The 21,737-nt window shown below is 41.5% G+C and overlaps 4 protein-coding genes across 6 annotated transcripts; 1 reads left to right on the forward strand and 3 right to left on the reverse strand.

The window, feature by feature from the left end:
• Positions 1–36: 36 nt before the first annotated feature.
• On the reverse strand, positions 37–6,914 carry RB195_001366 (uncharacterized protein; the record flags this gene model as incomplete). The annotated part of the gene is made up of 9 exons (XM_013438353.2): positions 37–192; positions 977–1,090; positions 3,965–4,083; positions 4,187–4,325; positions 5,189–5,331; positions 5,779–5,920; positions 5,984–6,136; positions 6,197–6,355; positions 6,762–6,914. 9 exons carry the CDS (start codon positions 6,912–6,914, stop codon positions 37–39), a joined length of 1,278 nt encoding a protein of 425 aa, XP_013293807.2.
• Positions 6,915–7,405: 491 nt separating this feature from the next.
• Positions 7,406–16,110, forward strand: RB195_001367 (uncharacterized protein; the record flags this gene model as incomplete). Of its 2 annotated transcripts, XM_064198121.1 has the most annotated exons (6): positions 7,406–7,480; positions 7,561–7,689; positions 10,818–10,902; positions 14,747–14,908; positions 15,920–16,006; positions 16,070–16,110. In XM_064198121.1, the coding sequence occupies 6 exons, from the start codon at positions 7,406–7,408 to the stop codon at positions 16,108–16,110; spliced, it is 579 nt and encodes a 192-aa protein (XP_064054002.1). The 2 variants fall into 2 exon arrangements, with proteins under 2 accessions (XP_064054002.1, XP_064054003.1); XM_064198122.1 differs by lacking the exon at positions 14,747–14,908.
• Positions 16,111–16,287: 177 nt separating this feature from the next.
• Positions 16,288–21,302, reverse strand: RB195_001368 (uncharacterized protein; the record flags this gene model as incomplete). Of its 2 annotated transcripts, XM_064198123.1 has the most annotated exons (4): positions 16,288–16,350; positions 20,166–20,355; positions 20,434–20,954; positions 21,192–21,302. In XM_064198123.1, 4 exons carry the CDS (start codon positions 21,300–21,302, stop codon positions 16,288–16,290), a joined length of 885 nt encoding a protein of 294 aa, XP_064054004.1. The 2 variants fall into 2 exon arrangements, with proteins under 2 accessions (XP_064054004.1, XP_064054005.1); XM_064198124.1 differs by lacking the exons at positions 16,288–16,350; positions 20,166–20,355; positions 21,192–21,302 and having other exon boundaries at positions 20,382–20,906.
• Positions 21,096–21,682, reverse strand: RB195_001369 (uncharacterized protein; the record flags this gene model as incomplete). Its single annotated transcript, XM_064198125.1, has 2 exons — positions 21,096–21,615; positions 21,669–21,682. The coding sequence occupies 2 exons, from the start codon at positions 21,680–21,682 to the stop codon at positions 21,096–21,098; spliced, it is 534 nt and encodes a 177-aa protein (XP_064054006.1).
• Between the last annotated feature and the right edge of the window lie 55 nt (positions 21,683–21,737).

The raw sequence follows: 21,737 nt of genomic DNA on the forward strand, positions 1-21,737 counted from the left end.
ACTCATGGCCAGGTCCATCAAAATGTCTGTCCACTTTCATTGAGAATAGCGAGTAATTCCGGCCACCACTGTTCTTTTGATCTCTCGGTTATCGCAACTAAAGACAATGCCGTCGATGATGGTATCCGGCGTAAGTCCATTCAGAAGTGCTGATTGCAAATCAAACGAGACGAAATCCAGTTGTTTGTCAATCTGGAAAAATCAATTGTCATATTTCTTCAATCCTGGTCTCTTCTTCTTCGAATTTTCTGATTTGTTCTACGTATTGACTATGTGTCAATCGGTGGGTCATACATTTTTGGACAGTAGGAGCTTCTAACCCATCTGTCAGTCGTCTGCCTTAAAAATACTGGTTTTTCCAGCAGTTTTTTGCCTCAATTCGTAGGATAAACCGTAATGGTATGAAATTTTTTTCATTCTGTCATTTTTTGTAATCTTTTACACTCGATATTCAGAACCGCACCTGCCCTACAGAGCGTTGATCGGTAAAAATGGTAAACTGAAGAAAATGTATAAGGATAGTGGTGATAAAGGATAAAGGATAAAATGTCTGGCAGTTATCAATCCGCTTGGGATGCGCCCCTGCGTTCATTTCAATTCAGAATCATTTAAGGTTTACGAACGCGTAACTGGCCTATACAGTGACTTGCGGTGGCTAGGTGATGTGTCGAATCAGTGTTTTCACCCTCCGAAACAAGTCTGGTACCAATTTATCGACTCCGGAGGAATGAAAGGCTTGGTGAGCACCAGTGCGGATTTGAACCTCCGATCGATCGTGCAAGAAGCGGAACCTCTAACCGCTACAGCACACCCGCCCCACATAGTGGGGATAGGTGAATCATAAACAGTAAATGGTAATATCTGTCAAAGCTACCGCGATAGAAAAGAACCGCTCACCCTCAACTGACTTGCTGCCGAGAATTTACTCTTTTCTCAAACTACAAGGTTTTTCACGAAAATTTCACATAGGACCCACCTCAAAGCTGCCGATGACACCATCGAGGGCTAATGCTCTTGCTCCACCCAGGGTAGCATTGTGAAGAAGTCGAGCAGCAGAGAAACCTGCCACACTACGTGAATTGTGTAGCATCTAAAAAGAAAAAGATGTTTCTTTTGGAAAAAAAAACCTTAAAACGATTTTGTTTTGCAGTTCGAAAATTAAGTTTCCTTTGGTAATTATAGAAACAGTTCATATCACACATTATAATCACAGTTATGCAAAGCTCATTCGTATTAGGGTTGTGAGATGGTGGAAATTGGAAAAAAAAGTGCAACTATCGTCATTTTCTCCTTACAAACGGTTCAAGAAAATGAAAAATGTGAGCGACAGATCAATAACTCTATTAAATACTTCACGGTTAACTTTTATTTTCGTTTATACATTTGAATCTCTAGAAATCGTTGGAAATCTAATAAAAAAACTTTTGTAATTTCAAAAGTCAAAAATAAGAAGTTTCATAGTTATGAATTTTCTCTGAGAAGTTGGAGACAAGGTCAAGCGTGTAGTTGGGAAAAACCCTTCAGAAAACGACCCCCTCATCTCATTCTTTTTAGTATAGCAGCTCATATAGCAATGAAAAATTAGCTATAATAAAGAGAATTGAAGAAACAAATTGGACGCTCAATAAATAAATAAAATTATATAATATAGAAGTTATCAATAAATAGTGCTATAATGAATATTATAGACGTCACTGATAGCTCACTGCAACGATTAGAAGTAAGTCAGTACATATGTCCACATATGAGTTGAAAAGATGAAGAAGCTCCCAGCTTATATCCAACGACACAATTTTTCTTTTGACAGTGATTACAAACTGTCTGAAGTTCGATCCCCGGAAGAACCATTATTTTTGCAGGATGGAAAAAAACACCTGAAAACGACGAAGAACACGTTTAAAAACCACTTTCACACTATTTTCTACTAGTTACAAACAATTTTACTCATCGACAGTGGAAACGAAAGGTTAAGAGATCGATCCACACCGGAATTTTCCCATTTTGTAAAATGGAAAAAAACAATATCAAGGCAGAACACATTCTAAAAAGTTTTTTCACTGTTTTCTACTTCCTGCACACAATTTTACTCATTAACAGTGATTACAGGCAGTGAATAGTTCGATCCCTGCCGGAATCTTGATTTTTGCAAAACCGAAAAAAAAATAACTGAGACGAAAATTTCAATTTCAGCAGTCTTTCTGAAATTGTATTTAGAGCACGGTTATCCGCATATAGGGGTTATTTAGAGACCATTTTAGCGATTATAACAAGGCCTTGATTGGAAATTACTGCTGGACGGATCGTATTTCAGTAGTTTGAAATATATATGAATAACGGACTACCGAAGAGACGGAAAAAAGCAAAGGTGGCTGCTTTTTGTAAAGGTAGGTTTGCGCTATAAAATTGTTAAAATATCTTTTTTAGGGATTTTGTTTCTGGTATTTTGAAACCTAGTTGAGAAAATAGTTTCTGAGGGAACGAAAACTATCTGGAAGAAATTGAAAATAAATTGTGATAGCAAAAATTTTCCTCTACAACATGTTTTAAACCGAATTCTTCTTTACAAAAGACGAGCTGAGTTATTGGACTTTGCTTGAAGTCATACAGATTTTGACGCTTTGCCAAAAATCCGAGATCTCGAACTTTTCTCCGTTGCGAGATTGCGGTGGTGCGGATGGAAAATTCGATGCCATTTTTTGATAGAACATCAAAGAAAACCCTCAATTGCAAATTTTAGTATCTTTATGTGTTATGGTTCTCTCAGAGCTAGTTGAGAAAAAGTCGAAAATTTGAGGCAAAATTTGGAATTTTTCTCAACTAGGTTTCAAAAAAAAAAAACTAGGGAGGCTAGCGGCACCGAACATGGTGGAAATACCGAGGAAATCCCTCTCTACAAATCGCAGGCAGCTTTACTCCATTAGATTCACTTTGAGCGTTGATATTCAGAAACTCGTGGAGCCTACTTTATATTAATTTTGGCCCTAATTGCGCCTGTAGATGTCTTTTTATGTTTTTTTTTTCGCTTAGTAACAGCATCGAAATTGCTTTTTCGAGTGATTAAAATACATTCGTCACTGTCGAAGTGACGAATGTATTGTTATAAGAAGTGAGCTCCTTTAATTCTCGCACACTGAATGCAAAATTTCCCCTTTTGTCAGGAATCCATGTCTGACATTCGCAATGAATACGGCGACGCATCACGTTGCGCCTTCAGCTGTTGTAAGACGGTGGCCTCAGTCAGCTTCAGCCAACTGTGGGTACCGGATACTCACTCTTTGATTCCTTCTCTCATACTCAAGATTTTCCATTTTCTTGGTAAAAAATTTCAAACAACTCACTCAAAAGCAAGGCAGCAAGGCTTCGTTCAGAACGCATCCATAATTTACACTCTTTTTCTTGCCTTTTTTTTTACTTTTTTTACTTTTGACCTCTCGCGTTTATCCTAATCCGGATGTCTTTCATTTATTGAGTAATTTCCTGAACTAGTCCCGGATCAAAAGGTATGAAATTATACCAATAAAATCTTTAAAAGAATGCTTGACGTCATCTATTTCTCTAACCTTTTGCATCCCTTAATATGAGCTTATCTGAAATCGACTTTCCCCTCGTCTTTTTCTCCTTGCTCTCTTCTTTTTTCTTCTCCTCTGCTGACAAGCCTGACGACCTCCTCCTTCTCCGACACCCCTCTTACGACCCCTTGTTGAGAAATTCTCAACGCACGCTTGACCCTGATTGGAGATTCGAAATTTAAAAAAATAAAAGTGATTGAATTGATTTTTAAATGGGTGGCAAAAGTAAAATGTTAAATAATAAGCGAACAAACAGTCGTCGGATAATTTGACCTACTTCCACCTTTTCTTAGAAGTTATGATTGGATCGGAAGACAGTTATTTTATGTGATTGTTCTAGAAAATTCTGATTCGAGATGTGCCTGAAAATCACATCTCAGAGAACAACGTAATACCTGTTGGGAATAACACGCCCACCGCATCTCTTCCAGAAAACCGATCCGATTATTACAATCGGTTCCATAGCTGATGTGTTCACCTTCAATCACATGCGGAATTCCGTCACCAAGGTAACCTACAACATACGTAGTAACTCTAAAATAATAGATTGATAATGACTGGACTTGGATTGGATTTTGAAAAAAATTTTGGGAAAATTCTTGGTTTAAGTTGCTCACCTTCTGTACAAGGACAAACAACGATATTTGCACCATTTTGAGTAAATTTTTTAATATTTTCCACTTGCGTGTAGGTAGCATGGACGGCGGAGAACAGTTTTGTTATGTTAAGATTTTCGAGCAAAAAATCGGAAGGACTCTGAAAAAAAAGTTTCTTTTTTCTAGAAATATTTGAAAAATGGCTAAGCAGATGACAGTTATTTTTTTTCATTCAGCTACTGCGGGACTTATTCCTAACCTTTGTTATTTAGTATTTTTTTGCTTTGGATTCCTTGTCACTAAATATTTATTTCTGTTTAATCACGTTTATTTCTATTGACACTATTTTTCTTTCACTAATCTTTTCTTTTATCTTTTCCATCGAAAAGGCCTTCCTAAAATTATATTTAATTGAGGTCTTTGGGTTACCTTATTCTGTTTAGAATTTGACACTACAGTTTTCAAAAGCGAAGTCCTTTCCACTTTTTACACACTCCTCTAAAAAAATCGTGTGCCTTTTCTTTGGAAAAAAATCTGCAGCCTTTTTAAAGGCATCACCCCACGCATCTGACGTGATATGGAATTTGGATGGGCAAACTCCATATGGGGTCGTAGATTGCGGGATCAGGCGTGGTTCCGCTCATCTCCCCCTAATCGTAGTTTTAAAAAAACGGCGTGAAAGACCCTTTTTCATTACGATTTCCGTTGGAACGCTCCATTTTCGTAGGCGCGCCACATTGAACTACGCAGTAGTTGAGAGCCAGTGAGTTCTCCTCGACTGCCCATTCAGGTGAAGCCAATGAGCGGACCAGTACGTATTCATAGATAAGCGTTCTAACGTCCCTCGTAGGGAATAAAGCGGTTCCCACGCCGTTGTTTAGGAAGATTAGGGAGAGGGAAGCAGAACCACCTCTGATCCAGCAATCTACGACTCCATCTCTAGCTTTTGCCGTGAATTCCTTCACCACGTCAGATTCGTGGCACCCTGCCTTTGAAGGAGAAAATCCGCTTAACGCCACTTACCTTTTTCTCTCCAAGAAATCGTATGCAGTCTTCGATTTCTTTCGGCTGCTCCTCTACATGGATATGAAATGCTATGCCTCTCTCTAGCGCCATTTCGTAGAGTTTTTTTATGTTGTCAAAGCTGACAGCTCTTGCCGAGTGGGCTGAAAGACAGAAATATTGGAAAAGAGAGGGAAGAAAATTGAGAGAACTTTTTTCCCACTTCCACGAATGAGTTACTGCAACGGTTAATCTTTTCCTTGGACATAGATTTATATCTGCATCAAAACTTTTCGTCGGCTTTTCTGCAAAAAGAAGGATTCGGGTTTCAGTCTTTTCTGCTTCGCGATAATCGTCTATAGTTGAGATTTGATTACTGCTAAAAAAATTATGTATGTAGATTGTGGTTGGGTTTGATCGGACAGGTTTCAAACAGTGTAGGAAATGAGGTTTAATAGCTATTTCACCACCAAATATTTATTTTAATTATTTCAATATTAACTATTTATTTTTTGGCTGATTTCTTTCTATGCGGTTCTGAAAACTTCCATGACTTCTTTTTCCTTTTAGTTTTCAGTGGAAACGTTCCGCCTGTTCTGGTTAGAACCCACCGGCCACTGCTATAGTTACTGTTTTATCGTTTCGTTTCAACAGGTCGTTGAAATTTTCCACAAACTCCTGATAAGTGGACACAAATCGCTCCTGTACCGGATGTAGTGGTGGCTTATCGAAACCGGCATTTTCATAGAAAGTCTGAAAAACGCCCCCGTTGTTGGCTCGTGTGCTTCTCTTCACTCAGCAAAGTATGTCTGTCACCTGTATAAGAGTGATCCTAATGCCGGCGTCCTGTGCTGCCCGCAGTACTGCCTTATCCAGGTCAAATCTTCTGGTTCCATGATGTACGTAGTGGAATTCGCCAACGCTGGTGATTCCAGCGGCGAGCATCTCTCGAAATGTCGACAGACAGTACTACGAAATAACTTCTACTTAGCTTCCAGCCATAACTCAGTAGCCGAGCGTCATACTCACCTCGTAGAGCTTGTCCTCGGTAATCCCGTCCACTAGCGCGTACATGTTGTCTCTCCACTTCCAGAACGTATCCGCGGCTTTACCGCCAATTTCGCTTCGTCCGCGTAGATGACGATGGAAAGCGTGCGAGTGTGCGTTCACGAAACCGGGTAGTACGATCTAAAGGGCCGTTGTGATGCACTAATCACCAAAAAAGAACCATTACAGTATAGAACCATAACAGAACCATAAAATTCGAATCGGCTGCGAACATTCGTGGGCGGATCGGTTGAATATTCGAAAGGTTGAATATTATTTTCACAACAGACTGACTAGATTACAGGAAAAATCAAGTTAGAAAAGAATAACCACGAAAACCTTGGAAGAGGTTTTTTTGAAGGTTTTAGATTAGATTAATAACAAATGAGATCGCTGTGAATTTCGCCGACTATTCTTCTCGAATATTCGACTGATATGTGAAAGCTAAGCTGCGGTAATCGTCTGATCACATTGCGATTTTCGTTTTATTTCTGACCGGTGCTCAATTGCGGATAAATGCAATGACGATTACCTCATTCGCATTTACCTCATTTTCAAGTCGAATGACGTCATACGGTATGATGCCGCCAATTTCAACAATTACACCATCGTTATCAATCGTTATCGGAACGTTTTCTTCGACTTTTCCGTCAAGCCAGATGTATCTGGGTAGAATCGTTTTTCCCAAGAATGACATCATTTCTGAAGAGGATCAGAGATCAGAGGATGATCTGAAAAAGGTGGACAGGTAACGCATGGTCTGAAGAGAAGTGAAATTAATTATTAGAAAAAGTTATGAGGAACATTTGACAGGGCGAAGAGCATGCTTTTAAGTGATAAATGCCAGTACTATACTTGTTTAGGATTTTGTTTCACAGTACCAGCAAGCAGGATCTACAGAACAGGGAACCAACATAAGTATCAACGACCTTTATTTTTTATCTGTGCAATATGTCGTGGCAAATAATCTCTTCAGTCCTTTAATATAAGAAACAAAATATAGGAAAAGATCCGTTAAGAAATATCACTTTAAAAAAGTTGTCTCCAAAAGTTTCTACGAGAAAAATCACAGGCTGTTAGAATGTAAATAGGGTATATTCATGTACAACGATCATAAACAGATCAATATCTGCACAAGATCGATCGATAACCACTGAGATAACCGAGCGAACGCACATAAAACACCGTGAAATGGGACTGCAGTGTTTGTGGAAGATTCTCGGCGTAGATACACGCCTGGCAAGAAATATTGCCGTGCTATTGAAGGTTAACTGCTGCCGTTTGGGGCAGTAAATTCCCGAGGAAAAAAAACTTGTGGGAGTTGTATTGGAAATTGCTATTCATAGGTGAATTGTGATGGTCTCAATGTGGTTGGAACGGAGAGTTTTGGACGACGGAAACGTGAATCAATGAAGGATTTGACGACATTGTTGAAGAGATCGAAGCCGAATTTCACTACTAACCAGCCAAAACAGGTGGGAGTTTATGATTTCTTTCCGAAGTTTACGACTTTTCAAAATGTTAGCTATCAAGCTAGCAAAGACCTGGATAGGGTTTATTAATGCCAACAGGCGTCCACAAGATTCCGACTTTGAGTTGTCCTTTATTATATTTAGGTTTTTCATGTAGTTAAATGCCTCTTCCATGAAGTGCGTGTCCTCAGACAAAATATAAGAAATCAGAATCAAAGAATATGGCTCAGAGAAAATCTTATTTTTGAGCCTTTTCCTCCACTAGGCGCATCAGTTTTTTAGGCCCTGTCACACTGAGATCAGAACCAAAAATTGCGCCAAGGATAATCAGGCCAGAAAGATGAAAAAATATGTGATAATTGAAAATTTCACTTTTTATCCAAGACGCAATTCGTTTATTTAAACTCGAAATTTGTAAAGAAAAAAAAGAATAACATCTCAACTCGGGGTGACTGCAGATAATTTCATACGATTTAGTGTGCTTGCCGAGGAGCTTTTATTTACGTGAAAATTCAGGAAATCCTAAGGGAACTTATAACCAGCGAGTTGACGAAGCTGGAAACTTCTGTGCGAGCTCCTTTTAGGGCCTGCAGCCTTCGGAGAACTTCCACGCAGGAAAAGAAGGTCATTATGTAGAGTGATGGCGACCCATTAAAGATCCACTATAAGTCACCATTCGAAGACCTTTAACTCCCTAGCTTTAGAATTTGATTAATGCGGAGTTGCTGACATGGTCGAACTGCTAGCATCGCTATATGTGTGAGTGATGCTATTCACATTCGAGTTTTCACTTTCTACTGACATCCTGTCACTTGATCCAGAAGCCAAAATGTCAAAATATCATGAGGATTGGCACTTGTGGCACATGTCAATATTATAGATGAAATTTCGCACTAATTCTCTATCTTCGGAAAAAAAAACTTTATCGTATGTTGATGCGGGAATTTGTTTATGTTGTTTTTTTCTTATTTACTCATAAACTTATTCATTTTTCACCCTTGACGTATTAAAAGTCAGCTGAAGTATTTCTTTTTATTTTCTAATGATGTTGCTTCAATTTTTCCTTATTCTTATTAACGACCTAAAAATTCTTGATAAGCAGGAAAAAAATCAAAAAGATTTTATAAGTTCAAACTTCTTGAACTTCTTGAACTCAGGCGTTCCCATAGTAAATGGGCACTTTGAGTTAATTACCATCAGGTGCCTAATTGCTCTACTTCCCTCCGATTTTCCTTTCACAGAAAAACTGACTTATTCTATTTAAAAAAACAAAACCTGTCTCCAAGGAGAGCAATGGAAATGAGGTGATCCTTTGCGAGACTCCGTTCACTCTAGGAGACTTTTTACCCTCCTCTTTACCATTTTTCCATTATTTTTCAATGTTAGTGGTAGAATATGGAAGCAAATAAAGGAAAGGTGTTAAAATTAAAATCGGTTGCTGTCAACCCAACCACGTTCTTACTGAATTTTGGTACTTAACATGATGAAGGTTCCCTAAAAGCACTAAATCACATCTAAATAATCAATTGTCCAGATTTTGTAGGGATTTCTTATACTGCACGAATTCCACTTTTCTAGAAAGAAATCCAACTTCTCCAAATTTTCTCCTTTTTGTCAGAAAAGTGTCTGGATATATATTATTTTATAATATATATCGAGACTCTCTATAATAATTTTTACTTTTCGAAGGAAAATTAAGTAAATGCTAATCGGAAATTTGACATGAAGGAGAAGAGAAATAGAGTGAACGGATACCTTCAGAATTAAATGGTGAATAATAAACCTAATTGCTATTAATCACTAAATTAATAATTGACCATTGACTGTTAATAAATGTTACGAATTAATTAAACATTTTGTTTGTTGGGACGGGACATGCTAATTGATGTAAGTAGAAGTGGAAACGTCTGAGAGACGTTAACATGTTGGAAAAGAAATATTTGATGATTTTTCTTGTACAGTAATCTAATAACTTCAATAAACAAGGATTTTGTGTATGTAACAGTCCTTCTCAAGGTCCGAAAGAGTTTCTATTCAATAGCAGGAACACAAAAAAAAGCCGTTCGATATAGAAGCTCCACAAAGTGGTGGATCCACGGGCTACGGCGTGGTACGACGGAAACAGAGCAGTGCAAAGCGAAAAGCCGTTGGACGATGGAAATTGCCTCAGAGACGAAAAACTTGCACACAGCAGCATTACTAATACACGTCTATTTGGCTTGAGGAAATGATGTTGGGAGGTTTTTGTTCTCTGGTGATTGTTCCTCTTAAAAAAAAAACATTAAAACTGGAGTGGGTTCTTCTCTAAGGCAGAATTCCGTTCCTTTTTACGAGGAACAAAAAATTGCCCAAATCTTCTCCTAATTTTCACTTCAAATATTTCCTACAGCTAGAAAAATCAACTTTGAATAAAATTAAAATTCATGCATGATGGGTAGCAAGGGGAAGAATGGTCGGCCATGATACACCACCATTTTGCCGTATTCGGATTATAGTCGAGCTCATATCGCCTGGAACGCCTGGCAATCCTTAATTATGCTTAATTTACAACACTAACTACATAGCTTGATACTTTTTTTCATTACATCTAACGATTCGCAATATAAGCTGCCCACTAGACACCAAAAAAAGTTGCAAAATGTAAAAATTTGATGTGCATGATTCTCAGATGTTTACTACAAATTGGAGTTCACTATAAACGTATCCACATTACTGCGAAGTAGGCGATAAAAAACCGGTTTTTCGTCAAGTACGCAATATTTCCTCCAGCCTCCAGTTTTTACAACACTAACGTGCTGCGTATATCGTCATTTGTTTCACTTGAAAGTTTCGAATTTTCTGAAATGAAGTAGCTGGATTGCATCCGAAATGTTTCATGTTCACGAAGCTTGATCGAGAAAATATTCCTTCCAAACCGAAAAAATTGGGAATGAAATGTTAGTGTAATGTAATGGAAAAACTTATGATAAATGTGACTCTTTGAAGAGTGCATGCGCCAATTCATTCGTCGCTATTTGTTCGCTTCATCCTATGTACTAAGAAAGAAATTCAATCCACTCCAGGAAACGGCGAGCTCGCTAATCCATCATAGGAGTCTTAGAATATCTATTCTCAGTGGTTTTCATTTCCAGCCGAGAATCCCAATGATCAAACGAATCGTCACAGGGACCATTACCATCACAGAAGTGGAAAAGAAACAGAAACGGCCAAAACCAGGTTAGTCCGATAATTGAATTTCCATAGTCGTATCAAACGCACCTGATCCAAATGCTAGGATAAAAGTGGGGATTTTATGGACGAGTTTTCGGCTGCGGCCGCATGTTGATTGGTGACGATCGAGCTGTCAGCGCGTTGCCCGCCTGAAACCCCGTTGGAATTTGTTTGTGCAATTTATCATCTCCCAAACTAACCACACTTTCGAGTTAAAGCTTGGAGGGATCGAAAAAATAGGAAAACTTGTGAGGTAAGCGCTGACTTAAGTATACCACTTCGTCGAAGAAAGCTTTGCTGACGTAGGAGAAATGAACGGCTAATTCCAGGTGCACTTTGAAGTGTTGAAGAGTCATCTCCCAGAGAATCTCGTTCCCAGTTCCACTCAGAGCCTTTAAATGTACTAACTCATGAGAAATGATGGCAAAGTTCTTCAGATCTTTTGGATATTTGAATCGCCCAATGCTTGAAAGATAGTGTTAAGAGCGAACAGTTATTTTGTTTTTCGGCACAATCAATTGAACTGATTTGATACTGATAGAACAAGTTCTCTACGACAACTACTTGAGCTTTCCACACCGTTCAGAAAAAATAATCTGGATTTCCGCTTATTAAACAATCCAGAACAGTCGAAAGCGCCTTGTCATCACTTAATTTTTCCGCCTCGAAAGTCTGGATTCAATTTTAAAAACCATATCGAATTTAAAAGTTGAATCCATGCGCTTGTTAGGGTGTTTGCTCACTTTCATGCGATGTGTGTAACCCATTTAGTATTGGAATGAGCAACGCACTGTTGAATCACAGGGTAACATGTGTGTTTTGTCCAGTTTAATCGTCATCACATGCTCCATAGTGTAAAGATCGAAAAAGTGTACTTTTCGCATTGATTTTCGATAGGATGTGCATGAGAGTGTTGAATGATTTTTCGGTTGACTTTCGGCAAATCGCGTGCTTCAGATCCTCAAGTAGGCAGTTCGATCCATATTTTAGGCCATTCATCTTCACAACTAGATGGACGGAACTTTAGACCTACTCCTCGACTATAAACGAAGCAATTGGGCCGAATGCTCCCTGAAGATCGCAAAAGCTTAGTAATGACCGCTAATAGCCCAAAAAGAAAATCGATCACGAGGGCGAACGATCCGGATATCGAATTCAAATCAGACAGTCATCCGAGATATGCCGCGTTGACGGGCAAAAAAGCGATTTTCGTTATGTTGCACGCTTATAAGGTACTTCTGCTACTATACCATTTTGCAGAAGGTTCATTGGTCGTGGCAAATGCGAATTAGAAACATGTCATCTGAATCCGAAACTTTCATCGCTAAGCGGCGGGATCTGATATAACGTAGTGGCGTCTATTGTGCCCTTTTCAATCGATTTTCACACTAATGGCTGACGTTTCCTTTAGTACAAAACATCTAAAGAAGGAAAGAAAAGAGGATCTCTAAAGAAAGTCCTCAATGCTCACGAAGATAATGGTCATGAATAAGTTCGAATGCAAATAGTAAATAAAGCCCAGCGGCAGAGATAAAGGTTGCGGAAATGGGGTCGCCTAAAAAATCCGGTTGCCATCGAAACTGTGGATGTCATGGGCACTTAAATCACCAGCGCATTGGAGTACATCAGAGTGTCATCCATAGATTAATTGAACACTATCGTCAACTGAGAAACAGAAGATGTTCGATCTGGACGATGAGGACATGTATTTATGACCAACACGAGCAGCCTCAGGAAAGTTTTCGGAAGAACTCTCAGAGACCCAGGTGCTCACATTCTGTTGAATTGCGCGAGAAATAAATATCAACCAGAATTTCAGGGTCTGAATAAAGGCGTATAAGATGAATATAAACCAAATAACCACTGATCCTCAGAGAATCTAGAAGGACGAACGGGGCAACTCCTCAGAAGATTCAGATGCCAACTACTTTCTCTCACCTTCACTTCATCTTCTTCACATCACTGTTGAAGAAGCGACCAATAAGCAAAAGCAAACAAGATCGTGTCTGCTTCTTTTCGATCCCTCATATTACTGTGAGTCGCTCTTGTAATGCCTTTGCTGAGATAACGCTCGATGGTGAAACTCCGCTATGGTTCGTGCCTCAAGGAGTGAAAATAAACAGCCAGAACTATGAGGAACTTCTGGAGAACAAATTACCAGACATTAGGCTGAAGGTATCACACACCCCCCCCCCCCAGCTGGGATGGTGGGGGTTTCAGGTTTATGTCTATACGGGGTCGTAGATTATGGAGGAGGGTGATTCCGTCCATTTCTTCCTAATTGCCGTAAAAACAGCCCGGAGGATGCCGCACGTGCACTAGGCTGGTGCGCTCCAGTCGAGCTCGTTGTAGAAAATAGCGCCGCATCTTCCGGGCTGTTTTTACGGCAATTAGGAAGAAATGGACGGAATCACCCTCCCCCATAATCTGCGACCCCGTATAGACATTACCCACCTGAAACTCGCACCACCCAGATTTGTGGGGTGATGCCTTTAATTGAACTCACTTTGGAAGCCACCAAGAAGACCCTTACGAGCCTCGGACCTACCAGCAAGACAAAGCCACAGCTACGGTAAGAATGCGTAAGAAGCCGGAATGGTCCAAGGCCGACTTCCCGGACTTCATTAGCTTCGACAAGTGTTGAACTGACTCTCCGGATTTGGATGCGATGGACTACTGCGCGTCGATCGTCGATCTAGAAAGCAAAAAGCCTGCTTGAAATCTGGATTCATTGAAGAAAATCCTCGAGAAAGCACGACACTACTTGTGTGCCACAGTCGATTTCTTCTCGAAATGTTCCAGTGTCTGCCTGCTTCTATAAACACGAAAATTGTATTTAGTCTTCTTTTTGATCTACAGGAGAGTGTTGATATATGGTTGGTTTCTCAAAATTTCTTGATTTTCGCTCTAGCTTAATTGAACACCTGTTCGCTACAATTTTTGCTCATCCTGCAATAGTAGGCTGAATTTTCCCCTACTTTTTCTGCTATTTAGCAAGAAAAAAGGTCATACCTGTCCTCCACACTAAAAAAATGTAAAATGAGAAGTACATATAAACTTCTTCTGTTCTCTCCACTGCTTTGCCTTCGGTCTCCCAAGGTGTTTTCGTAGCTTTGCCTCGTCGTTCCACGCCCTGCAAAGGACAGCGAAGCCGTGATGTGGACTGACACGTGAGAGCATTCTGCGTTGCGTAAGAAAAAAAATGAGAACAGATGTAGTCCTCCTACGGTGGATTTCGAGGTTTCTTCTGTCTGCGATGTTTGCGATGCAGCTAGTTGACGATGGCACGTAGTGGTAGATCATGACTTAAAGGCATCACCTCACGAATCTGTGGTGGTGCAGATTTCAGGTGGAGTATTCGTATACGGGATGGGAGACTACGGAGAGGGAGGTGATTCCGCCCATTTCTTGCTAAATGCCTAAAAACGGCCCGGAAGATGCGGCGCCGCACAAGACTGGCGCGCTCCAATCGAACCTCTTGTACAAATGGTGCGCCAAAACGAATGAAGCCGTATCTTCCGGGCCGTTTTTTTATGGTATTTAGGAAGAAATGGACGGAATCACCCCCCTCTCCGTAGTCTCCTATCCTGTATACGAATACTCCACCTGAAATCTGCACCACCTCAGATTCGTGGGGTGATGCCTTTAAAAAGTTGCTTGTTTACAAATACGTAGGACAACCTCATTCTATAAAATTACCTCCGTAGAATAGATCATTGTAATACGATACAAGCAAAAAATGTGTTCTTTATTCTTGATGGACGTGTCACTTGTAGTTTATTACCGCTAACAGTTATGTGAAATTGGGGATTATCGTGAAAACGTATAAAAAAAGATTTTCATCCTTCAGAATTCTCCTCAATGCCGGACGATCGATACTGTATCTTGCGCCCACACCTTGTAGCAGCACTGGTAGCATTTTGTGTGTTATCCATTACTCAATTGTTCGTGCTGTTGAACTGTCTCCACAATCGATACACGTCCTTCCAGGGCAACAGCTCCTATCCATCAAGTAAGAATTACATACTCCTGAAGAAATCCAGTCATGCGTATCCGCAACACTCATGTATATGGACGACAGCATCGCATCATCAGCAGCCTAAGCTCACAACATACACCTCACGCATATATGTATACCTAAAATAGGGTCAAAACGACATGAAGCACAGTGCAATTTCTCTCGAGGCGCTTCGGTGAAGCGTAGCGGCTAGGAGCGCGGTGAAATCCTTGTTGGCACCACCTATCGCTGGATTTTGCGGCGGCCCCACCTCGGTCCCAACTCCTGCCTACAGCACGCCGTTGCGAGCGCGTACGCAAATGCACCGTGCTTCATGTCGTTTTGACCCGACTATACATTCATATATACACATACCTATACATATAATCGGGTCAAAACCAGAAGCCTAGTGCAATCGCGCGGGCGATTGCGATCGAGTTGATGCGACGGTCGCTAGCGGACACGCTTTGGGACACTAGAGATGAGTAGGAGGCCACCGCCACTTGGAGAGCAAGCGCCTATCCAATCGCACCAGACCTCAGCCCGATTGTATACACATATAGTCGGGTCAAAACGACATGAAGCTTGGTGCAGTTGCGAAAGCGACTGCGCTCGAAGTGCGCTGAGACGTAGTGCTTAGGGTCGAGTAGGACCTTTGCTACCACAACTCCTCAATGCAGTTTCGTGATGGTTCCACCTCATTCCAACAGCTTTCGTCACTGCCGCTTACCCAGCTGCGCCGTGCTTCATGCTTTGGCCCCACTACACAAACACTGTCCTTCTCTTTTTCTCCTTCTCTCTTCTGCCCCAATCAAGTGCACACTGACATGGTTTGAAAATGCAGTCGGGCCCGAATCACCTGACTTCTGTATCGCTACAGCAGCGTTGCAAATGTGTGTCCCACATGGAAAACGTCACAGACAACGGAACACAGAATGGAAATCAAATGATTTTAATTCGACCGTCATACATCCCGACGACTATATTTTGTTTGTGTTCTGCGAGTAAGATTATGTTTCAATTAAGGTTCGAGCTCCTTCGTTTCCTCTTGTGAATATCGAGGATCCAGCTTAGATATGACAAAACCGCTGCCACCAACACCGAATCAACGTGGTAAGCACCTTTAGCGAGAACCTGGATTTTCTAGAATTTCGTAATTCACTCGAACATTTCTAGCAACGTTGCAACAGTATGAACTATCCATTTCTCCGCGGTAGAAGATCGCAAAGTGATCAGATTCGAACGATGACTTCAAGAGACGTAATGCTGCTCAAACATCCTATAAGCAATAAAACACTTACGTACATACTGTGTAAATTATTATACCGTCACAAATACTTTTGTATAACGTCACAAATACTTCTGTGTTATAACAGCGGAAAAAATAGCGGTCGTTATAAATGGCGGGTACGGCGAAAGTTTTGCATTAATCGAGGAATTGATATAGAATGATCGTGCTAGATTTTGCTAATTTCACTTCCAATACATGTACTGTTGTTTGTATTTTGTATGTTCAACGTTTACCTGTAAATAAAATGATACAGAATTAGAATGAGGAGATTAACTACCGCTAATAATCGTGGCGAAAAGGGAGCTGTGGAGCTAAAGAGGTCATTCAAAAACTGCTGTAATCGCTAAGCGATTAGAGCACACAAAAACTGTTCTTAGAATGCAAAATTCGTTCTCATCTATCAAATGCAGAGGAGCCGTCTCTGAGGCCATTTTCGGTCTTTTTTTTTTCGTTGGGAGTACCACATGACATGGCTTAGATGTCCACTTCCAGAAAGTCTATTTGGAGAGTTTAGTAAAGTTTAAGCACTAGTGATTCTAGCTCTATCTTCCTTTTTTCTTAATAATGGAAAAGGCGAACAAAAACGTCTGAGCGAGAACATTGCAGTATTCGTGTGGGAACGTATTAAGAAATATTTCTTGCTGGTGTCAGAGGGTTGATGTGTTTCACGAGGAAAGGGTCTAACTATCGAAAATCTGGGGAAAAAAGATCAGTTTGTGAATGATCCGACGTCAGTCATAAAGATGACGTTATTATTGTTTATGTTCATTAATACAGAGACAGCAGCAATACAGGAGAAAGCATACGGCAAGAAAAGTAGCAATAATCTATTTCAAATTAATTGCTAATATTTTGATTTGAAAGCGCAATTCGTCAAGGAGCATAGGAGCGTAGGAGCGTCTAATGTCTTGACCCACTAGATGATACACCATAGATATAGTCGGGTCAATACGACATGAAACATGAGTGTAGTTGCGGTGCATTTGCGTACGCGCTCGAAATGGCGCGGTGGAGGCAGCAGTTAGGACTGAGTTGGGACCGTCGCTAACTGCAGCGACGGTTGGTGCAGGGGTTCCACCACACTCCTGGCCGCTGTGCTCCACCGAAGCGTCTCGAGAGAAGCAGCGTACGTGACACACTCGTGATTCATGTCATTTTAGGCTGCCCGCGCGGCTGTGAAATCTGCGGGCAGCCTTAACTAGACTTTAGATGAGCTTCCTGTCTCCTCAAATGAGGAAGCCGTTTGACAGTTAAGAACTTTTTTCTGGACGAATTTTTTTGTGCTCCTATCGCTACCTGGTTGGATAGCGACCAAAGCACATATCTCGTTCCCAAATTTCGGTTTCCAAGCTGATTTATTCCAGAATCAAACAATTAGGGCCTCCTTCTTCCCCTACCGGGGAGTTTGGGAAGTGAGTCGGCCTGGAATTCGACAATGAGTTACATTGGAGGTGCAGTCGACGTTGAACGAGCTGTATCTGGGTGACGCATCGCGTCCTCTGTAGAGGCGTGCCTTCTCTACCGAAAACTCGTGAGAGCTCTTTTCTTCGTCCTTTTCGTAGCTTTTCATTCTTCCTTTCCGAGTAGTAATATGTGAACAGGATTTCGAAGTCCTAACAAAATCCTCTAGCCCCAGTCTTTGTTAGTTTATTGGTTTGCTCTTATATCGTCTCTGAGATCTAATTTGGTTTCCGTCCTGTTTTTCTTCTGTTGTGTTATTGTACACACTTAGCATCCCTGGTGCTAAGGTTGGAGCCGCTCTGCGCGGTAGGATCGACCTGTGCTCGCGATGACGCGCTGTGCTTCTACGGCGCGCAAAATGACCATACAACACAAAATCGTTCTTGAGTGACAAATGTCATTCCCGTTTGAAAAACATTTTTGAAAGCGATAGTTCATCAATTGACAGATCATTGATGACAATGAACAGCTGATTGAGTCGGCTCCTAAAACTTAAACGTCAGTCTTAGAGGATCCACGACATGTAGGCTAAAGCTACTAAGAAAAAAAAGGAAGACAGAGCTGGAACTACTACTGTTTTAACTTTACCAAACCTTCCAAACAAGTTTACCAAAAGTGAATAGCTAAGTCATGTCATGCATTGCTTCCAAAGAAAAAAGATGGTCCTTTTATCCGCATTGGAGACAGTCTGATTTCAGACAATCAAAGCTGCTATGGTTAAATGAGTAGCATTTTCAACATCTGTTGTTGTCTTCAATTATTTTGCATCGGTTGTTCTGGTCAGTCACTGTTCTGCACACCATTGGTGGATGATGATTTTTGTAGCAACATATGCACCACTCACTAGATTGAGGTCGCTGGCTGATATACCTTTCTTTTCAAGTACACACTTTATTGTTCATTGAGTGACCTAGCTTGTTTTCGACATATCCATCTGCGGAACTTCTTTCTTTATCTGCGCCAGAGAGTCCTCGAATGTTTGTTGTTCGAGGGCTTAACCAGATATAGCCACAACAGGTTTTATGATGCCCTGTGGGAACTTTGTTATGATGGTTTCGCAACATATGGGGTCACAGGTGTTTCGCACATCATATCCTGCTGATATCATTTGGTTGACGAAGACTTGGATTTGATCGAAAACAGCTGAACAACTATTTGCTGAGTTGCTGGTCTTGTATTTATCAGTTTTTGCACTATTTGAGACCTAATTGTACTTTTATTGCAGTATGTTCCCTACAATGTTTCTCTGATCTAGTTGTAAATCTCTGAAATCAGTTTTATGCCTTTTATTGGTAGTCTGAGCTCTGCCTCTCAAATCTTTCCTTGAGTGACAAGATTTTCTCTATAACATCTAGCTCCTTGCTTTTGTAAACCAGCGTCTCGAAAAATCTCCCAGTATTCGGCGAACACTTTAGCATCTACGTGGAATTTCGGGTACAGATGCTTGGGAGCTTTTATCGATCAGCAGCGGAATTGTTCTGCTTGATTCCGTTCTAAATCGACTGAGTTTGGCAAACTTGACTGTTAAGTACCCGGTTCACTCTCAGTAAGGTTCCTTTTTTGTTCGCAGTCATCATTTTTGTGTGATTTGGGTCTCTACTTCATCTTTATTTCGGTTTTCGCCCCTTGGACAACGGGTGGTGTATCCGAATTTCTCACTCATTTTGTCCAAAATGCAACTGCTTTCGTCTAATAAAGCAGTTTGCACAAATATGAGATCATTTGCCTCTGCAATCGCTACTTTTAACTGAGATTCATCTTCAGTTCGCTCTATTTCAAGCATTAAATCTTTCTTGTCAGATTTATTTTTACTATTTTTGTACTCGTCCCTTATTTCATTGTACAGTTTCTGCAAAATTTCTCTGCCTTCTCTGATCTGCCTGATACCGCTCTTTGTTTCAGGAGGAGTATCCGTATACGGGGTCGTAGATTATGGAGATGGGGATGGTTTCGATCATCTCTCCCTGCATCATTGCAAACAGCCGCCTCTAGAATGCTGTTTTGTACAACGCCATCTATTGCAACACTCCACCCCTTGCACCGCCTCCGCCCTGCGATTCGTCGAAAACCAATTCGGACTGCCCCAATAGGCAGTAAGGGACGCTACGCGTGCAAGGGTGGCGCTACAACAGAAGGCATCGTACAAAACAGTATTCAGAAGCCGGCTGCTTGCCGTGATTCAGGTAGGGATGAGCGGAATCACCCCGGTCTCCATAATCTACGACCCGTATACGGATACTCCACCTGAAATCCGTACCACCCCAGATTCGTGGTATGCTGCCTTTGAGAGGGTGATTGCTTACCTACACTTTTCGTAGCTCTCTTCGTCTATTGCAGTGTAGTACGTTTTTGCTGTGTAGTCCTTATATCTGGAGACTAGATTTTTGAGCGTTGATGTGCTCAACACAATTGGTGTTTTGCGGAAATGAAGTCTTTTTTGGCAAGACTCCGAAATTTACTCTTCTATGATTAGACAGAAATTTGGTTGCAGGTACCATGTACGGGAGCGAGATTACTCACCTTGATCACCTTGATCACCTTGACTCCCGTTGATCTTCGAACTGGTCGAGCGGGCGCCAGTAATTCTTCCATTTGTCCCAATCGCCCAGTGGTTCCTCCTTTCGCATGGGACACGAAGATCATCATACTTTTCTTTGAAGGACTTCGTGAAGAAATCTGATCATCGGGTCGGCGGTCTTCCTGTAGTGCGCTTAATATCGCAGGGAACCCAGTCGCTCACGGCTCTGGTCCAACGTTGTCATTAAAGCGCATCACGTGTCCGGCCCACCTTATTTTACTTTCCTTGGCAAACGCGGCGGCGTCTCTAATCTTCGGTCGTTGACGTAGGAGAGGACTTCGAATCCCGTCACTCACTTGCGTGAAACGGGATACTCCTAGCATCACTCTCTCAATTGCGCCTTCAATGACGCTCACCGCGTTTTCTTCCCGCTTGCGAAATGCCCACGTTTCTGAAGCACAGGTCAAAGCAGGAAGTACGGTGGTGTTGAAGAGGTGAGCACGGAGCCGGGTGTTCCTGGTCTTCTTCACTACATCCTCGATGCTCTTGTACGCTCCCCAAGCCACTCGTCTCCTCCTGCCCAGCTCGGGGGTCAGGTCGTTCATCATTTCAGTTCCCGATCCAGATAAACGTAGCTGGTGCATTCGGATATATTCGTTCCGTTGAGCGTGAATGGAGCATCCGAGACCCATCCGTTCCGCATGAACATCGTCTTTTGTAGATTCAGCTGAAGACCGATGCATCCACATGTTTCGTCGAATTCGGTCAGCATTCGTTCCGCTTGGCTGATGCTAGGTGTTATCAGTACGATGTCATCAGCAAAGCGCAAATGGTGTAGCTGCCGACCATCAACCTTCACTCCCATGTCGTCCCATTCCAACTTTCGCATTGCGTTCTCGAGGGTGGCTTTGAATATTTTGGGTGAAATTGTATCACCCTGTCTGGACCCTCCTCTTCACGTCAATGATGATGTTCTTGTAAAATGGCGAAATTCCGGTCGTGAAGTTACTGTACAACTCTCGAAATACCTTTATGTACTGAGTAGGGACGCCTTGGTTGTCCAAGGCTTCCACGACCTCTTCCATCTCAACTGAGTCGAAGGCCTTTTTCAAGTCGATGAAGGTGAGACAGAGCGGCATCTTGTACTCTCGTGATGCCTCGATGAGTTTCGAAACAGTGTGAATGTGGTCAAACGTGCTGAATCCTTTTCGAAACCCTGCTTGCTCGCATGGCTGTCCTTCATCCAAGACTTTTTCAATCCTATCAAGGACCACTCTTGTAAAGAGCTTGTAGATGACGGACAGTAAACAGATTGGGCGATAGTTGCCGATGTCATGTGGATCTCCCTTTTTATACAACAACACGGTCTTGCTGGTCTTCCACTGTTTAGGAACCTTGCATTCCAACAGATAACGTGTAAAGAGCGTTGATGATGAGTACTGGCGGAGGGCTCTTCAGGTGTTCTGGTCTTATTCTGTCGGAACCGGGTCCGTACGATTTCTTACCGACGTGATAGCATGTTGTATTTCGGACGGGAGAACCTCTGGAATGACTTGTCCGTCTTCCCTCAGATG

The sequence above is a fragment of the Necator americanus genome, chromosome IV, assembly GCF_031761385.1.
Source record: "Necator americanus strain Aroian chromosome IV, whole genome shotgun sequence".
In the NCBI taxonomy this organism is placed as follows: Eukaryota; Metazoa; Nematoda; class Chromadorea; order Rhabditida; family Ancylostomatidae; genus Necator; species Necator americanus.